Consider the following 20,641-nt stretch of genomic DNA (forward strand, 5'->3'; position numbering starts at 1 on the left):
AGTTCCTTTGCTGAAGCCAGCAACTAAGAAGCACTGGGGGTCCCATTCCCTGAGGGTGACAATTTTAGAGAGAATGCTGGAAAGCTTGCTTGATTCCTTTTCTCCACCCTATTAACAAGAATTTTGTCTTCTCTGACACCTTGTAACTTTCCATGTATTATGCTTTTGAGTGTAATAATATTTATGATTTCTAAAAGAAATTTATTACTTGTTGCAAAGGTCTTTTTAAATCACCTTAGATTTAAAGAAAAAAATGGCAATCATTGAAAATTCATTTCACATTAATGGTCTGGAAATAAACCAAAGGACATTATGTGTGCATGTATGCATAAGTGCACACAGAAATATATATGTATACATATGTAGACTATATACATGTGTATATGTGTGTATATATATACTTGTATAAATGTACATACACACATATACCTAAATATGTGTGTACTCTGTATGTATTGAAGAAACAGACACCATACACATCTCTAAAAGAGTATTCAGAAGATATCATAATGATTCTGGCTGAATAAGAGGCCAGAGGAAATTCAGGTGAAATGTCTGTTCCTCTCTCCCATTATGACACCTCTGTAATGTTGAAGCTTTCTGTATAAACATGAATGTCTTATATAAGCAGCAGAAATATAAAATAGCTGTCCATATTTTCACATTTGTGGTATAATTTATGAATTAGAGAGTAACTTATCAGCTTCTTAATAGAAATGGCAAGGTTTTGATATGAGTATATAATATATAAAGGTACATAATGCAAACTATAAATATTTGGTCTCTATTTCATTTTTGGCATCAGTATCAACACAAAACTATGTCAAGATAGTGATGTTTTTATGATGCCCTGATTATAATGCAAGAGACATTTATTTTAAAAACTGAAAGTAAATAAATAACAATCAGGTTAATATTGTTACTCCATGACAAAAATTTTTAAGGAAATTTTAAAAATTACGTTGTAAATTGGGAGGCTCAACAATAAAATATACCTTCCAGAAAATATGTGGGATGTGCTGTATCTTATACAAAACACTCTCACCCATTGTAGGAGCCAAAGATAGATCTTAAAAGCCTGCTTTAGTAAATATGCATGACAGATGTGTAATTAGCAGACAAGTCACGCGCAAACTATGATCAACGGCAGCATTTCTGAGACTCCAGTTACATTTGGTAGTGGGCTGTAAATTCAGTATAGGTAATCAATACCAGAACTTCTAACAGGAGAGCATAGGTCAATCATGGATATTAAGTACTGTTTCTTGAGGTACCTGCTCCCAGTGAGTGTGTGTGTGTGTGTGTGTGTGTGTGTGTATGCATGTGCTTGTGCATGTGTGTTTGGGGGAGGTTAGAGAAAAAGAGGGAGGAGAGGAAGTATGAGAGAGAGTGAGACAGATAAGCATCCGTCTTTCTGCCTGCTTGAGCAAATATACTGGCCCCTGTTGTAAAATATATGTCTTATTGTGGGCCATGATCAAAACTCTTTTAGAAGTGGGAATGGTAACACCTGCCTTTAATCCCTCTGAGTTTGAGGCCAGCCTGGTCTACATAGTGAGTCCCAGGACAGCCAGGACTATACAGAGAGACTTTGTCTCAGAAGGAAAAAAAAAGTCTTTTAGAAACATTCTAGAACACACTAAGCTAAATCAAGTGTTACTACAGTAACAAACAGACGCAGAACCATGATGGCTTAATACACAGGTTTGGTATTCCATGAGCTCAAATAAGGGTTTAGGTAACTTTCCAAAGCTACAGATCTCCATGCCCTGAACAGGGATCTAGGCCATTTCAGTCCCACACTGGGCTGTCTGACATGGAATTGCTAAAATCATCAGACAGCTCCTCATCCTCCCTCTCTCTTCAGATGTGCAAACACTCTTGCCCACAGCACCAGTCAGTTCTCATCAATGAACTTACATGAATATAGGACAACGAGGAAATGTAGGACAGCTAATGAGGTACTCAGTGGACATTAAATGATTCCCTACCTTGGTGCCTGATCCTGTAAAAACAAGTTCCTATTTACATGGTAACCTCTCCTCATGAGTGGTACTGTACATTATTGCAAACTAATTGTACCTCACCACCATGTAACCATGTTATTCTAAACATTGCTTTAAAGCAATTCATTGTAAACCATTTATAGTCTTCTCTGATCCTATATTTACTAAACTTAACTATTAAGACTTCAAGTGAGCCTATGACTAAAAACAGATGTGGAAAGATATAAGGCCCAAAGATTGATCTTGTGACATTGAAACACTACACGCCAGTACTTCTGTTCAGGCATTGACACCCTAAGATTAAGATGTGATGTGATGTGTGTGTGTGTGTGTGTGTGTGTGTGTGTGTGTGTTCTTTGTTCACTCTTTTTCTTCATTTGTTTTATGTATATGCACATTTTACTTGTGTGACTGTTGGATCTTTTGCTACAGGGGTTACAGAGGGCTGCAAGCCGCTGCACAGATGCTGGGAATTGAGCCTGGGTCCTGGGCAAGAGCAACAAGTACTCTTAACAGCGCAGCCATCTCTCCAGCCCCAATTTTTTTAAAATTCTTAGTTATTACTCTGTGCCATCATTACTCTTGTCATTATAAATTAACAATGGCCTTCCATGTGATGGATGAATTTGTTGATTCAAGGGATCATATGGAAATCACATAGTGCAAAACCAAATAGCCAAGTACTTTATATTTAGATGGAAATAGAATGTTAAATAGGAGATGTGTTGAACTCTTGTGTTGAAACACTTCATAGCCAGAGTGTTTATAGATGCAGGAATCTAATTTTCTTTTTAAAAATTGTAAAAATAAAACCACAAAAGTTTTAGAAAAGGTGGATATAAGCTTGAAATAAATAACATCGACACATGTCTCAGGGGCTGGTGCAAAGGATTAGGTTGTTTCTGGCAAAGCGGTTCTCTGCCTCCAAAAGAGAAATAAGTTGATAGAAAGGATAGGAGATAGGGCACTTGGCATATGGGGGCTAAAACACATGGAGAAACAGGCTGGCAGGAGTTGGCAGAGGGACTGGCATACAGGAGAACCCCAGCCTCTGAAGAAGGGAAGTCTGTTGAGAACAGAGACCAGTGGGTGAGCCGTGCTTAGATGCAGTGCACTGAATACCACCCCAGTCCATGTCCTTCTGGTGTCTCCTTCCACTTCCCAAGAATAGCAACTGCATCTTAAGGGATAGACACACACACCTTGATCCAGAAGAGCTCTTTCTACTGCAAATCAGGCAGTGAGCACTTGAGTTTTCCCTTTAGTCTCTTACTCATTTAGATTAAACCCTTTTCCTTTCATTTAAGAAAACTGATCAGATTTGATCTCAGATTTCTAAGGAATCAAGAAGCAAAATCTGATCTGGAGGTAAATTGTCTAGGCCAGGCTGCTAACTCAGCCCAGGGAGGTTGAAGGCTCTCTGTGCTGCTGAACTTCTAATTCTCAGCCTGAGTGGACTGAGGCAGGTTAGGGTGGGAAAGCAGTTAGGAATCTCAGCCCACAGACGTCAGAGGCCAGAGGGTCCAATAAAGAGGCTGATGATCCCCTAAATCTAACTGTCACCTATTTATATCAAGGAATCTTCTGACCCATTGGGCTTCCCATCCTAGCATGGAGTGTCCCACCCACTGCCTTGTCAAACTCCTGCACCCGAGAGAGCATCCCATGAGCTATTCCCAGCTGAAGACTAAAACTTACCATGTTCCCTTGTGATCCCAGGCCGCAGACCACCAACTGGCCACGGGTGACAGGTTAGCAATGTGGTCACAGAATGCACACACGCAAGCAAAGAGGCACGTGTGGCTGCTGGGGAAGCCAACACCACGGAGCTCTTGCCCAGGGATGATTGCCAACTCAAAAGTCCTGTTACTTTCTCTCTATCTCCCTCTCTTTTTTAAAGCATCAGTGTCATTTTTGTGGCATTTATTTGCTAGTGTCCAAACCTGAGAAAATGGAGGCATTTGTGCCTGGTGAGGCTCTTTGTCATTAGTGTACTAAATAGAGGTCAGTTCATTCACCAATATGCCCCAACCACAAATCTGTGGCAGAAAATTTTTTAGGATAAACATGATTTTAATGGTTACTTCAAGATCTTCCCCTATAGGGGTCTTCTTTCCTGGTGGCCAGCTAAGAGGGGAAAGAGGCAGATGAGGTGACAGAAAGCTTTGGTGGCCCGTGAGCATGAATGAAGACAGCACTCCAGGAGACAGACTTCAGTTAATCACCTGATTTTATTCCAGAGCATAAGGAATATATAGGATTAGGGAGCCTGGGGACAAACCCCAATTTGCATTAAGTCGCACACACCTATCACAAGGCAGCAGGATCCTATAGCAGAGCTCCTAGCACAAGCCTTCTTAGCAGGGATCTGTGCCAAAGGTCAAGCTAAAGACAATCATGCATCTGGTTTTAGAGACAGCTTTTAGATAAGGTCAGTCCTCCAGGCCCAGGGACATTCTCCAGGTAGAGAGCAGGAAACTTTGCTGGAGAGAGGGAGTTCCATTTTGACAAGCTCTTGAGATAAGCTGCCAGAGACTGAAGTACTGCAAACCCTGACCAGTCATCAATGTCTCCCAACACTTCCACATAAGCTTCAAGTCAAGGAGGCAACATGAAGGTAGGGATGCAGGTCAGAATCACCTTCTGGTGTTTTAAGTGGTGGCAGGCCCTATAGGGGCGTTCCTGATGTCAGGAAAGCAGCGAGCTACAGCCATGGACCAAATCCTGGCACTGCCTGTGTTTGTAAGCACAGCCTTGCTGGAAACACATGCCTGCTTGTCTTTGTTTTGTCTGTGCTGTGTTACTACAACAGGGTTGAGTAATTATAACAGAAGACACTATGTGATCCTTATTTATTGTGTGTGTGTGTGTGTGTGTGTGTGTGTGTGTGTGTGTGTGTTCATATTCATGGATGCACATGTATGTTTGGAGGTCAGAGATCAATGGCAGGCAACTTTGTCAATTACTCTCCACCTTGATTTTTGGACATGATCTCTCACTTGAACATGGAGCTCAACTGGCTGGTCAACAAGTCCGAGCAATCCTCCTGTGTCCACCTCCCCAGCTCTAGGATTACAGGTATGTCCCACCATATCTGGATTTTTTAAGCAGGTGCTATAGTCCTCAGGTCCTCATGCTTGGGCAGCAAATACTTTACTGACTAAGCCATCTCCCCAGCCCTTTAGAGAAGAAAGCAGCCAGCCCCTTCCATGTATCTCCTTGGCCCATGAGAAAGACACTTGTATAATTTTCATAAATACCAAAAGCCATTTGTTCTATCTGCAGTAATCACCCACTTCAGAGATGTAGCAGGCCCACGTGGAGCAGGCCAGAGGAGCAAAGTGTCAGTGCCTTAACTAGAGGAGAGAGAACAGGTGGTGTGCTATCTCGCCTTCCTCGCCTCTTGTTGGGACAACTTAAAGATTTTCTAGCCAGTCTCTTAAGAGGTCCCCAACAGGACGGAGTCAACTTGTCCGCAGGGACAGCTTACCCATCAATGCATCCTGTTCCACACATTCCTTCCCTATCACATGTCCTATTCCTCCACCAGCCAGGAGACAGAAACAAGAACAGTCAATTTAACAGAGAGAATTTAATAATATAGTACCGCAAACCGGGTGAAAGAATTGCTAATTGACTCAAAAGACAAAAGAGAACATTGAGTAGCATATGGCTCAAGATCTGTGAAATATGTGGGATCCTCAGCCATCCAGCCTCTAAGGGGATACCTGGGCCTGTCTCATCTGTGGTGCCAGGAAATAGTGAGTGTAAGCACATACACAAGGACCTTAAAGATGGTAACCTATGCCTGAGCAGGATGAAGCTGGAGCCAACTCTGGTGGATCTACACACATATAGCTATGGCCATGACAACTGGTCATCTGAGTTAGGGTAGGAGCTTCAGTTCTCCCTCAGGAAAGCCCCGGGATTTGAATGATAAAATGGGGCATCCTGTGCAGATCTGAGGGAAGAGCGTTCCAGGCACAGAGAATTTTAAATGCAAAGACTCTGGGATGGGAATGACCTTGGCCTGTTGGGAGAGGGATATGATAGAAGGAGAAGAGGTCAGTGTGGGAGGCAGAGGCCAGATGAGCACCATTTCCTGCCTATTGACTTCCCTCATTGCACGTACTGATTTTCCCACGTACTATCTGTCTGCTTCTGCATCCTCTTCTTCCTACACTAGAACAACAGGGTTGGGGAGCAGGGCCACATCTAGTCCCTCCCTACAATCTTTACAAAGCCTGTCAGGACAGACTCCCAGGCTACTTTTCCTGGCTGATTAAATATAATATAAAAATGTCCTTTCAATTCAAAATGGTACCCCCTGCCTTTTTGTATAAGAATCATCACTGAACACAGCCTGGACAATAAAAAAAAGCTTAGTGGGGAAAAGAAAGGCTTTCGGTGGCTGTTAACGTCTTATATAATAGACACATGGGCCCACGGTTCTGCATCCCAGGGTCCAGCCAGTGGCTCACATCATTCTCTCTTACGCTTTTATGTTATAAATATTTCAAATGCAGAATGGGCTGGCTTCTCCATTCATCTTTCAGAAAGAACAACAAAAGCATATTTCTTTCTTGAAACCAAAGCCTCAAATGAATTTGGAACAAGACTGTTTAAGGCTCTACCTCAGGATGAAAGGCAACACTTTCGTCTTGTGTTGTTCCTAACAAAGCAGTGCCACAATGGCATCGGTGACCCTGGCACTTTCCTCACACAGTGTGCGGCTGTCTTCCCGGGCGCTTGTTTCCCCTTCTGAGGCCAACACAACAATCCGCTTCAGCACATTTACTCGGTCCCTCGTGTATTTTGGAGCATCCATGTTAGGAAACAACTTTTTAATCATTTTAAGTTAAAACCTATTTCTAGATTGTTAATGGAATACTAGATATATACAGGCAGCTTAGGGTATAGTTAGCCAGGTATAGGGTCCTGGGTTCAACGCCCAGCCACATCACATGCATACACTTTTCATAAACTTCCATGATTTGTATAATTGCTATTTTATAGAATTTAGCATAGCAAGGGTGTGTGTGTGTGTGTGTGTGTGTGTGTGTGTGTGTGTGTAAGTATGTGTGGTATGTGTATGTGTGTGTGTGGTGTATGTGTGTGTATGGTATATATGTGTGGTGGGTATGTTTGGGTGTGGGGTGTAGGGGTGTGTATATGTGGTGTGTGTGTATCTATGTACAAAAGACCTTGCATTCTCAAATGTAGCAGGGCTATGCTCTTACTTGAAAATCATAACAAATCTGTAGTATTCGCTCAATAAGTGCCTGTTGGACTACGTCCCTAGCTTCTAACATGTATGTATGAGTGTTTGTATACATTTGTGTCGGTGTACTTGCATGCACGGTGGTAGAGGAGAAAGCAGGTGACCTCTTCAGTCTCTGTTCTACACTATCTGGAGACAGGGTCTCTCACTGGATCTGGAGCTCACCACCTGGCTAGACTGACTGGCCAGTGAGCCCCAGAACTCAGGCTGCATCCATCCCCACACTCCTTCCCAGCACTGGGATTACAGGAGTGCAACACTGTTTCCAACCTCATACATGGTGCGTGGATCTGAACTCAGGTCCTTGGGCTTACATAACTCCCCCTTGGTCTTCACTAAACCAGCATTTACAAAGTAGCATGCAAGTTTACTTTGGAAACATGACTAAAAGTTGTACTTCCTGGGTGAAAAAGCTGTAAGCATCTTACACAAAAGAACACTTGGTGCATATACAGAGGCACACGGCTTCATTGCTCTGCCTATACCCTCTTTATTTCTGACATTTCCATGTATGTCTGTGACTGAATTCCAAAAGCCACATGCACTTCCTTTCCTGAGGACATCCTTGGCCTCCAAAGTTAACACTTGGAGCAGCCACCTCCCACTGACTGACAGCAGGTGGCAAGTCGATACCACTAGTGCTCTATTCTTGTCCCCAAACTTGCTCAGTGAAATTCAGCTCTGCTTGCTCTGCCTGGAAACAGCACCCTGCCCCTTGGCAGTCTTGGTTTCATGACTCCCTTTCTACTTCCCACCTGGCTCCTCCTGAGGTCATATTACAAAGAAACTTTCCACGTTCAAATGTTTGTGTGGTGAGTGAGGGCTTCAAGGATGACTCGGTTACACAAGCTCAAGCATCACTTCAATCACCCAGAGACTGATAGAAAGCCAGGCATGCTGGGGACGCAGGGACAGGTGGAATCCTGGAGCTTGCTGCCCAACCAGGTTAGCCTGATTGGTAAACTCTAATACCGAGAGGCCTTGTCTAAAGACAAGGTAGACAGCACCTGAACAACAACAACATTGTCCTCTAGTCCTCACATGCATACTACATGCATACATACATACATACATACATACACACACATACCCAAGCACACATGAACACTCACACACATGCTCATGTACTTAGTAACACACACACACACACACACACACTTACTTCAGGGCCAGCTTTTAAGGGACCCCAAACTTATAATTTCTCATCAATTCATGTCTAACAAAACCCTCAGTCACATGAACATACACTTGTGCTTTGAATGGAATGAATGAGCCATTGCCACCAACTACTTTTTTTCTGTTAATGAATCTATATGCAGCATGCTGATTCCAGTATGGTGGCCCATGCCTCTAATCCCCACACTTAGGCTGAGGCAGAAGGATCAAAAGCTCAGGGACACCTGTGCTGCATAGACCCTGTCCCAAAAACAAACAAATAATGAAGCATGCTAAAGAGCATGTCCCTTCCTAAAAGAAGGAAGAGTGGTGGCCATTAAGAGAGCATCTTTGTTCTCAGTATGGCTGACCCAAGGCCCTATTAATTAGACAAGGAATATGGTGCAAGCAAAAAAAAAAGCATTTTAATGAAGGTCACTGGCAATGCCAGACAGGTCAACTATGATCTAATCCAAACAGGAACCATCTCAAGGCACTTCACCTACACTGGCCCCAGATATTTTCTTCCTTCAAGCCCTGGCATTTTAAGAGCCCTTCTCTCCCGGTTTCTTGTTGGCCTTTGGCTTCCCAACAACAGTCTCCACAATGACAGAAGTTTCTTCATATGTCTGAATACTCTCTGTTGAAATCTTCTCAATGGATTCCACCACCTCTACCTTCTTAAAAGCTAAAGCCTTAGAAGGGCTTTTTGCCAGCAGGCTACTGCTCTTATTCCCAGGCCCCTCTGATCCATCTTGATTGGACCCAGACGTTTGTGAACGGGATGTAGGTGGTCCATCAGGACCAGGTATGATCACAGGACAGGGTCTCCTGGGCCCCTCATCTTCCTTTTGGCCATCATCATCTTTTTTTTCCAGGTCTTTTGGTTCCTTGGCCCCGATCCCATTCTTATCTTTAACCTGCTGATGGCTTGAGTGGTCACCTTCCCTGCCCTGGGGAGCCCCCTTTCCATTCTTCACAGGTAGTATGGGCTGCCCGGGTGAGGGTTCCACGTGGCCATCATGATGCATAGAGTCTTCCTCAATGGAAACCACCACCCCACCCCTAGCTGGGATGGAGGAGGAGTAGAACTCAGGGTCCACAAAACTGGCATCCCCTGTGACCAGTATATGCCGTCCTTTGGTGAAGAGGTCAGCGGGTGGTTCTGGCACAGGCTCTTTGGGGCCACTTATTCTCTCTTTGACTACTTTACATAGCTTCCCAAAGGCTTTGCTTATCTGGCCTCCATCTGGCATATCCTCAGGACCCCCTTCTAGTACTGGACTTACTTCATGTCCACCCCCGGGCCCCAGATGAGAATCACTGTCCACTTTAAGTTCCCCCTGCACTGGGTTTGGCTCTTGCAGGGTTTTTAATTGTGCACCTTCCAGTGTTTCATCCACTTTGTCTTGAGCTATAATCTCCTTTCTTTTTGGAAGGCTCTTGGGGAAGGCCTTTTGTCTTGGTTTGGCTCCTGTGATATCCTGCACAGCCCTGGTGATATCTAAGGAAAAACACACAGGCAGTAAGCCAACAATGTGTCAATGAGAGGGAATGATGACATTCACTGAAAACCATGACAACTGTGCTGATGGTAAGTGTCCAGCAATAGGGGAAAGAGCCACAGATCTCTCATCCATGTTGAGGTCTCAGCTCAACCAGTTGGGAAACTTTACATGAGTCATATGATCGCTCTGGATTCCCCAAAGGGAAGGAAAAGTGCCCCTTTTCCTGGCACTCACAGTTCACCCTCTACTGGAGTAAGACAGAGAGACACGCAATACTGGACCATGACACCAAGCAGGGACAACTCCAGTCTCGGTTCCATCCCCCTACTGTTCTCACAGCACCTGGATCCAGAGGATACAATGGGAACTCACTCCACACAGCCATCTCTCTAACTCTCTCAAAGGAAGCACATGGCAAGGCTGATGGGCCTATGTCAGGTTCAGGTGGCTTCAGGTTTGGAGACATCATCTATCTACAGTATCCCAACCTAACTGTGATGACCCCTTGATTGTCATTCCCTTCATTTGGAACTGAAAGAATCAATGCTATCAAATTCAGTAATGGATATGTATCTGTATTTCTTCTGCATTAAATGTCTCATACTAAGGCTGGCATTCCTGGGTGAGCTATCCCCCACAAACTTTTCTCTTTATAATTTCTTGACTCAGTTACGTATTCTATTCAAGGGAACAGATCAAGGAGACAGAGAAGGCATCTCTCTCATATAAAAGCGATTTCTGCACATACATGAGGACCTGAGTTCAATTTCCAGAACCCATGAAAGGAGGAAAAAAGAGGTGTGGTGGTATGATCCAGTGATAGGAGACAGAGGCAGGAGGATGAGGGGTGGACAGATGGTTTGGTAGGCAAGTTTCAGGGAAATAAAAGACAATGTCCAAATAAATAAAGGTGGTGTGTGCCTTTGATTTCAGCACTCAGAAATAAGAGGTGGGCAGATCTCCACAGAGTTTGAAGCCAACCTGGTCTACATTGCAAGTTCCAGGCCAGCCAGAGCTATATAGTGAGACTCTATCACAAAAACAAAGCAAAGCAAAACAAAACAGAGTGTCACTTAAGGACCTATACACATGCACAGCCATGTGCACCTGCACACACACACATGTGCACATGGAATTCCCAGATGGGTTGGAAAGGAGCACGGATGGCAAGCAGGATGAAATTGCCTAGACATAAGACAAAAGCAGAGGAAGCCAGGGTTGGAAGGCAGGGGCCAGGCATGAGGCACATTACCTTTCACACTGGATCCAAGGCTGAGAGAGGCCCCATGGCTTGGGGTGATCAGAGAGATGGGGGTCTCAAGGAAAGCAGAGCTCAACCTGGCAGGAGAACCAGAAAGAATGTAGCACCATCTTTAAGTTGTCAAAACAAACAAGTGAGGAACAAGATTGAGCTCACATCTTGAGCAAAAAAAAGTTTCTCTAGATGAAGTGTGCATAAATTGCACACCACAAACTGTTAACCGCATAGACATTTACCAACTGGGCAAGGACACTGAGGAAGCCCTCACGTCTTTGAGCTCAAGTCATACACTATGAAAAGGCCAAGGGCACTGTACAGTGACTACTTAGAATCTAAGCATCATTTCTTCATCAGATGGACTCTGTGGCTTTCATTTTCCAATTACGGAAGAGCCAATCCAGGCTGAGATATTTCGGACAAACAAGATATTCTATATAGGATGTACAATATTACAGGGTACATATATTTTTAGGATACTGTATCACATATATATACAAATATAATATACATACATATGATATATAGGATATAGGACATAAAATAATAGCTAGTATAAATAATACAAACATTTTAAATAATATGTAATGTGCAAAATAAAAAACTGTTTAAAGACATTGAGGAATATGTAAGAAATTACGGATCTAGGTAGACTGCTCAGTAATTGCTTATTCCATTCTGTAACATTTTTATCTTTTTTTAATCTACTCCAGAATTGGAACTAACAAGCCAACCAAAGGAGTACACCATTAACTTTTTGGGATGCCTTTTCCCTAACACAAAAACTCATAAGGACACTAAGCGCAGCTCTCAAGTTCTTTTCACAGGTGTGATAAGTGTCCACAACACAGAAGTTTAACATGGAGCTGCCCCCAGTACACGTGGCTCTTGTCAGAGAGAGAAACAAACAAAAGCTTTCCTTTCCTTCCAAGCGTCTGTGCCAGGCACATACAGCCAAACTAGAGAACGGGGAGCAGGAGGAACTCTGCTGTGAGGTCCTTGGAAAAGGACTTCGAGTCTCCTTCAACCTAAATCCAAAGGCGCGGGAAGACTGATGCTGAAGAGCCACAACTCCAAGCCTGGCCTATTCTCTGAGGCTTATCTATAGACAGCTGCCCACACAGCCTAGGTAGAGAGAGAGGAAATGTCCAGCCGAGAGCAGGGTTAATGGACTTATCACAGTTCTCTTACGGAGGAGTCCTGCACTGATCGTCCACATTGTAATCACAAGGGTAGCATTATCAGCAATAGCAGCATCTCTAGCCACTCCTCAGTGCCATGCAGCAGAGGAGGCACAAACCCATGATCTCACCTGCTAGACCATCACTTCCCAGGGGGCACCGGCCTTCCTAAAATAGCAGGCATGTCTGCAACTGTCCCCCACCACCCCTCCAATTCTCTCTGCCCAAATCTCCTCCAGTGTTCTGCCATACTCCCTCTGTTACAGAGTCACCTGTCTTCAAGTCGGGGGTGGTTGAGTTTCCTTACCCAACACATCACCAGTCCTTCCAACTGTACCCAGCATGTAGTGGGCACTCAACAAAGATTTGTAGAATGGAGATGGATGTAGACAGGCATACAAATACATGACCATACCTGTTACCTTCGATCTCAATGACCCGATGATACCGGTCTAGCTCATTCCTCAGGGTCTGCTGTGCCACAGCCAGCTGCCTGCAGTCATAGGACGACCTCTCCAGAGACCGCTCAGCCTCCTCTATCTCCTTCCGTAGGCTTTCGATCTGCTCGTTGTAAAGCTGTATCTCATCATCATAGCACTCATGAGCATGTTTAATGGCTTGTTCAAGGGATGTTGTCTGTGGGCAAACACAAACTGCATGAAACTAACCACATCTTTCCAAGATAGATAAAAATTAATTTGGGGACTGGCAAGATGGCTCAGTGAGTGTAAGTGCTTACAGAGCAAGCAAGAGGACCTGAGTTCAAATCTCCAGCATCTATGCAGAAGCCAGGCATGACCCCACACACTGGTAAGCTCAATGTCAGGGGGATAAGACACAGGAAGATCCTGAGAGCTTGTTGGCTAGCCAGTCTACCTGAAGTGCAGTTTCAGGACCAGTGGGAAACCCTGTCTCAAAGAATAAGGTCAAGAGTGGTAGAGAGAAATAATTGGCATCCTTTTCTGGCTTCTCTGTGCATGCCTACAGGAATATACATAACACATACACACTCATACACACCATGAAAATTTAAATTAAGTTTTTTAAGATGTGGTGGGAATACAGAAGAAGGACATTTTGCATTACTCTCAAGAGCTTCTGGGAATGTGAACAGCCTATATATGAACTTAGTGACAAGCTTACTATATGCAATAAGACTGCTAAAATATCATCTCAAGAAGAAAACAATTAGGCATGCATGAGCCTTAAAAAAATAAAGCAAAACTACTGCTTCTACCAAGAGTACACTTCTCAAACTGCTCCATGCATTAGTGTTGCCAGGCATGGGAATACAGAGATTCTGACTCTAGGGGTAGAGCTAGCAAGCTACATCTCTAACCAGCACCCATGGGATGCTGATGGTCATGGTCCATGAATCATGCCTGAAGTTACAGAGGCCTAGACAGTGATCTATATCCATCTCCAGGCTTGTGCACTTCATGGTGCATCCTGAATCCAAGCCTAAGTGTGCACACTGGATAGGCTGGTGACAATCATTGCTAAGACAACTGGACTCTTCCATCAGTAGTAATATTTGGAAATCTGGCTTATAAAGGTATTTAGGAAATGATCCATTACATCAGAAAGATGCATGGATAATAGAGCAGATAGATACATGGATTGAATCCTTTTATGAATGTGCGTGTGTCGTGTGAGAAGGGTATTTGCATGTATATGTATCATGTGTGGTATGTATATGGATGTGTGGTGTGAGGATGTGTAATATGTGTGTGGTGTACTAATGTGTATGTATGGATGTATATGTGAGGAGTATGTACTCGTGTCTATATGTATGTGTATATGAGTATATGGCGTATATATGTATGTGTGATGTGTGTATGAGTATGGTGTGTGTGGTGTGTATATGTAGGGATATATATGTTGTATGTGTATATATGTGTGGGATGGGTGGGGGCATGGAGGTGTGGTATGCACTGAGTGTGTGGGTGAATAGACCCATACACACACTGAGGCCAGAACAGGATAGCAGGTATCTTCCTCCATCATTCATTACCCTAGATGTCTTCAAAAGAAAGCATCTCACTGAACCAGAAACTCATCATTTTTGTGAGGCTAGCTGGCTAGCAAGCTCTTAGGATCTGCCTGCCTCCACCCTGCAATACAGAAAGGGCTGGGAACCAAAGATGAAGCCACTTGGGAGAGTCCATCGAGTGCCTTCTCCCCTAGGGCTGCAGAAAGGGGTATCTCAAAAGCAGTGAAGTAGAGGCAGGTTCCAGACTACTTCAAAGACATGCAAGTGGGGGACCTGAGGCTGCTGTTCTGAAGCAATGACCTGTGTAACGTACATGGAAAAGCTGAGAGAGAAATGTCCTCAGACAGAGAATGAAACCAAAGAGGGGAGATAAGCAGATATGTAGGAGCCTGTGCCAAGAGAAGGAAGAGGAAGGAGGGAGACAGTGAGCCGGTGCCTTGGATACTGGTTCCTGGTCCCTGCTGTGCACCAGCTCTCAAATGTCATAATCTTCCTGTTATAACCAGTCCATTTGGGGGTTGGGGAGACCTTCCAGTGGAGAACGCAGCATGAATCACTTGAACCAAATCATCAAAGTCAGCACCATCCACAGAAATGGAACTTCTCACGGGCTCTCCCCCAAAACAAGGACCTTCAATCAGATCCTGACAATACATCCAGGAAACCCAAATGCGGGAAGGGGGTCTGGTCCCCAGAACTCTCCAAATCGTCACAGTCAGCAAGGCATACACCCTAAGACACTGTCCCTCACAGCAGGAGCTCAGGGGGCACAGGGAGGGCCTCAGCACAGGTACTGTCAGCAGTCTGGAAGTATGGCATCCCTGTGAATTTGCTGGATTTCCTCATTGTCCTCTGTGGTTACAAAACACTGGAGGAGGCTGAGACAGGATTACAGAACAAGGTAGAAATTTTAACCTTGTAGAAATCTAAGTTTATTTCAAACTACAACTTCCTGTTTAGGCCAGTTGTCACAGGTTTCTACTCCTCCAATATCAATCTCCATCCAACCGTCACCTGAATGTCAAGTGCCAAGTCACACCTGCCACCTGCAGGGCAGCCCTCGCCCTCACCCATACACTGAGATCACATACACCAGAGACAGGGGGTTTTAAGACCCTTCTGGGGCTTGAATCTTAGAGCTGCTTCTTGGTGACATCAAGGGGATGTGTGTGGCCATGTGTCAGGGGACAGAGACACAAAGCTTGAGAGCATGCTTGTTCATCTTTTTCACGTGTTGGAATGCTCCTCAATCAAGGACAGAAGAAAAAATGAGGTCCTCTTTGGGTATGGCTTCCCTGTCTAGAGTGGGAGCCCTGGTTTGTAGAGAAGTTCTTATCTTAGTAATGGATCAGCTCACCAAGTTTCTTACAGCCTTGTCAAGGAAGAGCTGCTTATATTCCCTTGTTACTGAGTCATACCAGTGAAGTGGCTTTCCCATCAACACTACAGCATGAGGCAAATCCAACTGTATAGACTGAGAGACATTCCTGAAACTGTGGCCTTCCTATCCCATCATCCACCTGGCTACAGGTGAGCAATGGGCAGCAGGTACACACACACACACACACACACACACACACACACGGGGGGGAGAGAGAGAGAGAGAGAGAGAGAGAGAGAGAGAGAGAGAGAGAGAGAGAGAGAGAGAGAGAGAGAGAGAGAGAGTATGTGTGTCCACTCCAGGACCCTGGTACATTGCCACTTCACGGGTATGACTCAGTAGCAAGGGAATACAAGCAGCTCTTCCTTGATGAGGCTGTAAGGAGCTGGGTGAGCTGGTCCATTACTGAGATAAGAACTTCCCTACAAACTAGTCAGACACACCAGCTCTCTTCACAGAATACACATGGGACTCAATGTGACCACATGCAGAGATTTCCTTGAGTGTTTTCATTGAGAAAATTTTTAAACTGTAAGCCCAATAGCAAAGGGTTATCATGAGAATGAAGTTAGAGATTTGGAAAGACCTCCAGAGTCTCCTACCCCACAGAACAAGTCTGACCTCTCTCTATAATCTGTGATTTGATGGCTTGTTATTTTTGTCCTGGTGGCAGACAGTTGCTGGTTGGTTGTTCATTTGAAGAAGTATGCATGCTTTAGAGGCTATGTCCTCAGGTGGCATCATGTCTGTGCCACGTGTCTAAGCCACCTTCCAGCCTTAACAGGTGGCTACTACTCCACGGGATTCTTCTGACTCCCACATCCAGCTTCCCTGGTGTCCAAGGATGTGGCATCTGTTTATGAATCTAGGCTCCTGTCTATACCAGTGTGACTTTATGACTCAGTAACAGACACTATGCATCGGAATAAAGAATATTTTAAAAGAGCCCGCTTCACTTTCACAAGCTTGGCTGTGGCTAAGGGGCACTGCTTAGCATGTACATCTCTCTCTGCAGTGTTCTGGGAGCCAGTCATCACTAACCAGGCTATCAGAGGAGACGGAATTCTGCAGGTGATCCAATGACCGGCTGCACCTCAAACACCTGTCCCTGGCACTGAAAAAGGAAACAGAGTTCCAAAAAAAAAGTATTCCTAAAAAAGCAGGTGCCACGGGAGGAGTCCAAAGAAAAGAAGAGTGGTCAGGATTCCCTGGAGGCTCCATCTGAGGCCCAGGAGAGAGAGGCAGGTAGAGGGCATGAGTCACACTAAAGCTTCTGCCCATGCAGGAGTTGAACATGCCCCATCTGTGCAGCAAACTGCAACCCCAGCCCTCTGAGTACAATGATGTCCTCGGGTATAAGACCTTTACTTATAAGGGGGAAGAGACTCTCCCAGGTCAGCCTTAGATCACAATGGCATGACGTAATGCACCAAGAAGGTCACAACTGTTGGTAAACAAGGGACCAGCTATGGTGCCTCCCTCTAGAAAACGGTGAAGAAAATTGCAATCAGTACACTTGTTCCTTCTGTGACAAAACCACGATGAAGGGATGGGCCACAGGCATCTGCACTGGGGGAAAACAATGGCTGGCAGGGCCTGGACCTACAACACCACATCTGCTGTCACAATCCAGTCAGCCACCAGAGGACAGAAGGAACTAAAAGACCAAAAGAAGCATTACTACTTGAAACATCTAACAATAAATTGGTTAATTTATGTAAAGCAATCGTATTAATAATACAGCCAGTAAGATGGCTTTGTGGGTAATGGTGCTTTTTACCAAGCCTGACAGCCTGAGTTTAAGCCCCAAGACCCACATGATAAAAGAAAGAGAATCAACTTCTGAGAGTTGTCCTTTGAACTCCACACATACACACACAAACACACACACACATTCATGCACAGTAAGCAGATAAATATGGTGTTTTGTTTTGCTTTGCTTTGTTTTGTCTTGTTTAAGGGAAGAGGAGAAACGTGTTCCTCACTGATTGAGCTGCTGGCTTCCAAATCTCACCACTAGATGGTGATGAGAACCTTAATAAAAAACAGAGGCCTGGGTGTATGCAGCATGGGCAATCAATAAACTGTTTTCTGGTCCTCTCCAGACATGGAATTACTTGTCATTCCTCCTCCACCTTGAAGAAGTGACATCTCCAGGGAACTTGGGCATCTTGAAGGAGGGGCCCCCAGCTCCAATCTCGGGCTCTGATCTTTTATGCTGCATCTAGAATCTCTCAAATGCCTGTGGGATGGACTGGAGTACTTGTTAAAACTGGGATTAAAACAGGCTACAGCTGTTCTGGATGTACACGGGAGTTGCATTTCTGACAAATTCCCAGATGATGCTGATGCTGCTGGACCAGGAAGGGACCTTAGCCTGAAGACCCTAACCGTGGAATATTCTGAAAGCATCAAAACTGTAACCAGAGATAAAACCTTCTGCAGCAGCCCTGCCAAATGCCCTGTCCCTAGTCCTAGCCTTGGCTTGGCTGAAAAGGCTACGGCCAAATCTCCCTTAGAAGTCAGCTACTTATGTGGAAGCACAAAGGCTCTTTCCAGCAAAACTCCAAAGACGACCATTTTGAATGACATTGTAGAGGGAGCAAGCCTGGAACTCACCAGATCAGTCAGGGAACCCTGATGTACCCCAAACCACCCCCCAACACCCACCACACCCCTGACACCTCCAGTGGCCCATATTTACACCTGTAGTTCTCAAAACATGGTTCCAGAAGCAGAACCATCAGCATCACCTGGAAACCTGCAAATTCATGATACACACCCACCCGGTGTCTATTATTACACCCAGTGACTATGAGAAACTATTGTTTTCAATTAGAGCTAATTAGCCAAGATCATGGTCTCTGTGAACTTTGTCCCCTAATGTTAAACCATGAATATACTACTTGGCAACAGACTTTATACATGTTAAGATTCATAATTAGTCTTTCTTTAAAAGTAAGGCATTTAAATTAATCCTAACCACATAAGCCCATACAAGAGGCAGGAGCCAGGTAAGTGAAGTTGAAGCCAGGGAGTTAGACAATGGAGGATTGTATGCAAAGCTGCTGGCTTTGAAGATGGTACGGCCTTGGGCCAAGGAATGTAGTCTCTATGGGCAAAGCCAGCAAGGGAACGGGGTCCTCCCTACTACAGACTGGCAGAAGTGACGCCACCACCAACATGACTGATGAATGACACTGGAAGCAAGCTCTCCCACAAGGTCCTCCAGCTCGCCCCAGGTGCATCCGCTCCTTTACTTCTTCCTGGGAGATCCAGAACAGAGAGCCCACGCATGCTCACCCCTCTGTCTGACTTACAGTGAGAACACATGCAAGAGCCACTTCAAGCACCTGGGTTGTGGCAACCTTGTGAAGGCAGCAAACCTGGGTTTCATTAGACCCACAGCTGTATTTTGCCCCTGAACTCCCTTGTATCCGAGGAGTTCACATCCATGAACCTGACCGATTGGAGATTGAAAATATTTTCAATTGTGTCTCTGCTGAATATATACAGCCATTTTGTCATTATTCTCTAAATAATAAAAGATAAAAACTACTTATATGGCATTCATACTATATTGGGTGTTGCAAGTTTCTAGAGTTGAGCTAAAGCTATGTGGGAGAATTGCTTAGGTTATATACAAAACACTTCAGAGACTTGCGCATGCGTGAATTTCAGCATCTGTGGGGATGTGAAGACCAGTCCCCTCAGATACTAACAAGCGACTGAGAAGCACTTGCAGACAGTCTCAGGCTGATGTTGGCCCCCTTTACTCCACAGCTGTGCCTCTGTGGAGTTCATAATTCTTGTTTTGCACTTTGCCGCCTTGCAGAGCAGAGTGGTGGCAGCAAGCCACAGCTGAGTCAGCTGTGAGAGGACACACCAGACAGTGTCTAGGGTACTGTGCTGATAGGTCAGGATGCGCAATAGATAGTTGGGCCACATGAAACCTCAGGCTATTTCAACTTGCCATGGACTCATCAAAACATGACCCCTCAAGTCAAGGACAGGTGTAAACACATGAAGTCATTTGGTTATTTTTTGACAACAATCTTTATAAAATTGGCTTGCTTTTAACAATTAATATATATTGTTGCCTTTAACAACATTTTCTGAGCAGGGGTCCACAAGCCTCGACAGACTATCAAAATCTAGGGGGAGGAGGAGGACCTAGGCCGAAATGTGAGAGCCTTAGACACAGATAAACTTGTAAGTCTCAGGAATGGGAGAAGGTGAAAACAGCCATGACCAGAAAGTTCTACCTCCTGTTCCAGGAACCAGTCTAATCCCGTTATTTCACACCCAGTGAACTATAACTAACAGTTTGAAAACAACGGGGTTTCCAGGACCATGACATGCACCTGAGTCACACATACCACATACGCACAATACATACATTCCACATGCGTACACACATACCCTACATAGATACATCACACACTCCATATACATATCACATTTTTAATAGTCAACAAAAACATACGTGTACACAAAGAAAGAAGAACATTCTTTTTGCCCCAAGAACTAGAATTTTCCATCATATTGTTAGTACCTAGGGCTGTGGTTTTCAACTTTGCCACCCTGGCCATGGAAAGTGACATATTTCACACTGTAAGACACATCCTATGTGTGTATTTGAGCAAATGCACATGTAGTCAAGTATATACACATATATTTAAGACAAAGGTCTCCCAAAGTAAACTTTCCATGTTTAACTCCCATACGTTCTGTTCCTTCTTATTCTGAGTTCCATGTTGTTGCTGTCTTCTTTTTTTATACAAGTCAATTCTACTGAATTCATTTTATACCCAATGAGTAGCAATTAACAGTTTGAAAACCACAGTTTCCAGAACCATGACTGAGCCTATACTCACT

General features: G+C 44.4%; 1 protein-coding gene and 1 pseudogene across 1 annotated transcript in view; one reads left to right on the forward strand and one right to left on the reverse strand.

Annotated features, from left to right (window-relative positions):
* Positions 1-8,842: 8,842 nt before the first annotated feature.
* Positions 8,843-20,641, reverse strand: part of Bfsp1 (beaded filament structural protein 1) — a 38,188-nt gene continuing 26,389 nt past the window's right edge. Inside the window, exons 7-9 of the mRNA XM_040746397.1 lie at positions 12,805-13,025; positions 11,203-11,288; positions 8,843-9,946 (exon numbers count right to left, since the gene is read on the reverse strand). Of these exons, the coding sequence (XP_040602331.1) occupies positions 8,988-9,946; positions 11,203-11,288; positions 12,805-13,025 (1,266 nt within the window). The 3' untranslated portion in view covers positions 8,843-8,987. The remainder of the gene's footprint in view (positions 9,947-11,202; positions 11,289-12,804; positions 13,026-20,641) is intronic.
* LOC110340628 lies at positions 16,707-17,498 on the forward strand (annotated as a pseudogene).

The sequence above is a fragment of the Mesocricetus auratus genome, unplaced genomic scaffold (genome assembly GCF_017639785.1).
Source record: "Mesocricetus auratus isolate SY011 unplaced genomic scaffold, BCM_Maur_2.0 Super-Scaffold_100004, whole genome shotgun sequence".
Taxonomy (NCBI): domain Eukaryota; kingdom Metazoa; phylum Chordata; class Mammalia; order Rodentia; family Cricetidae; genus Mesocricetus; species Mesocricetus auratus.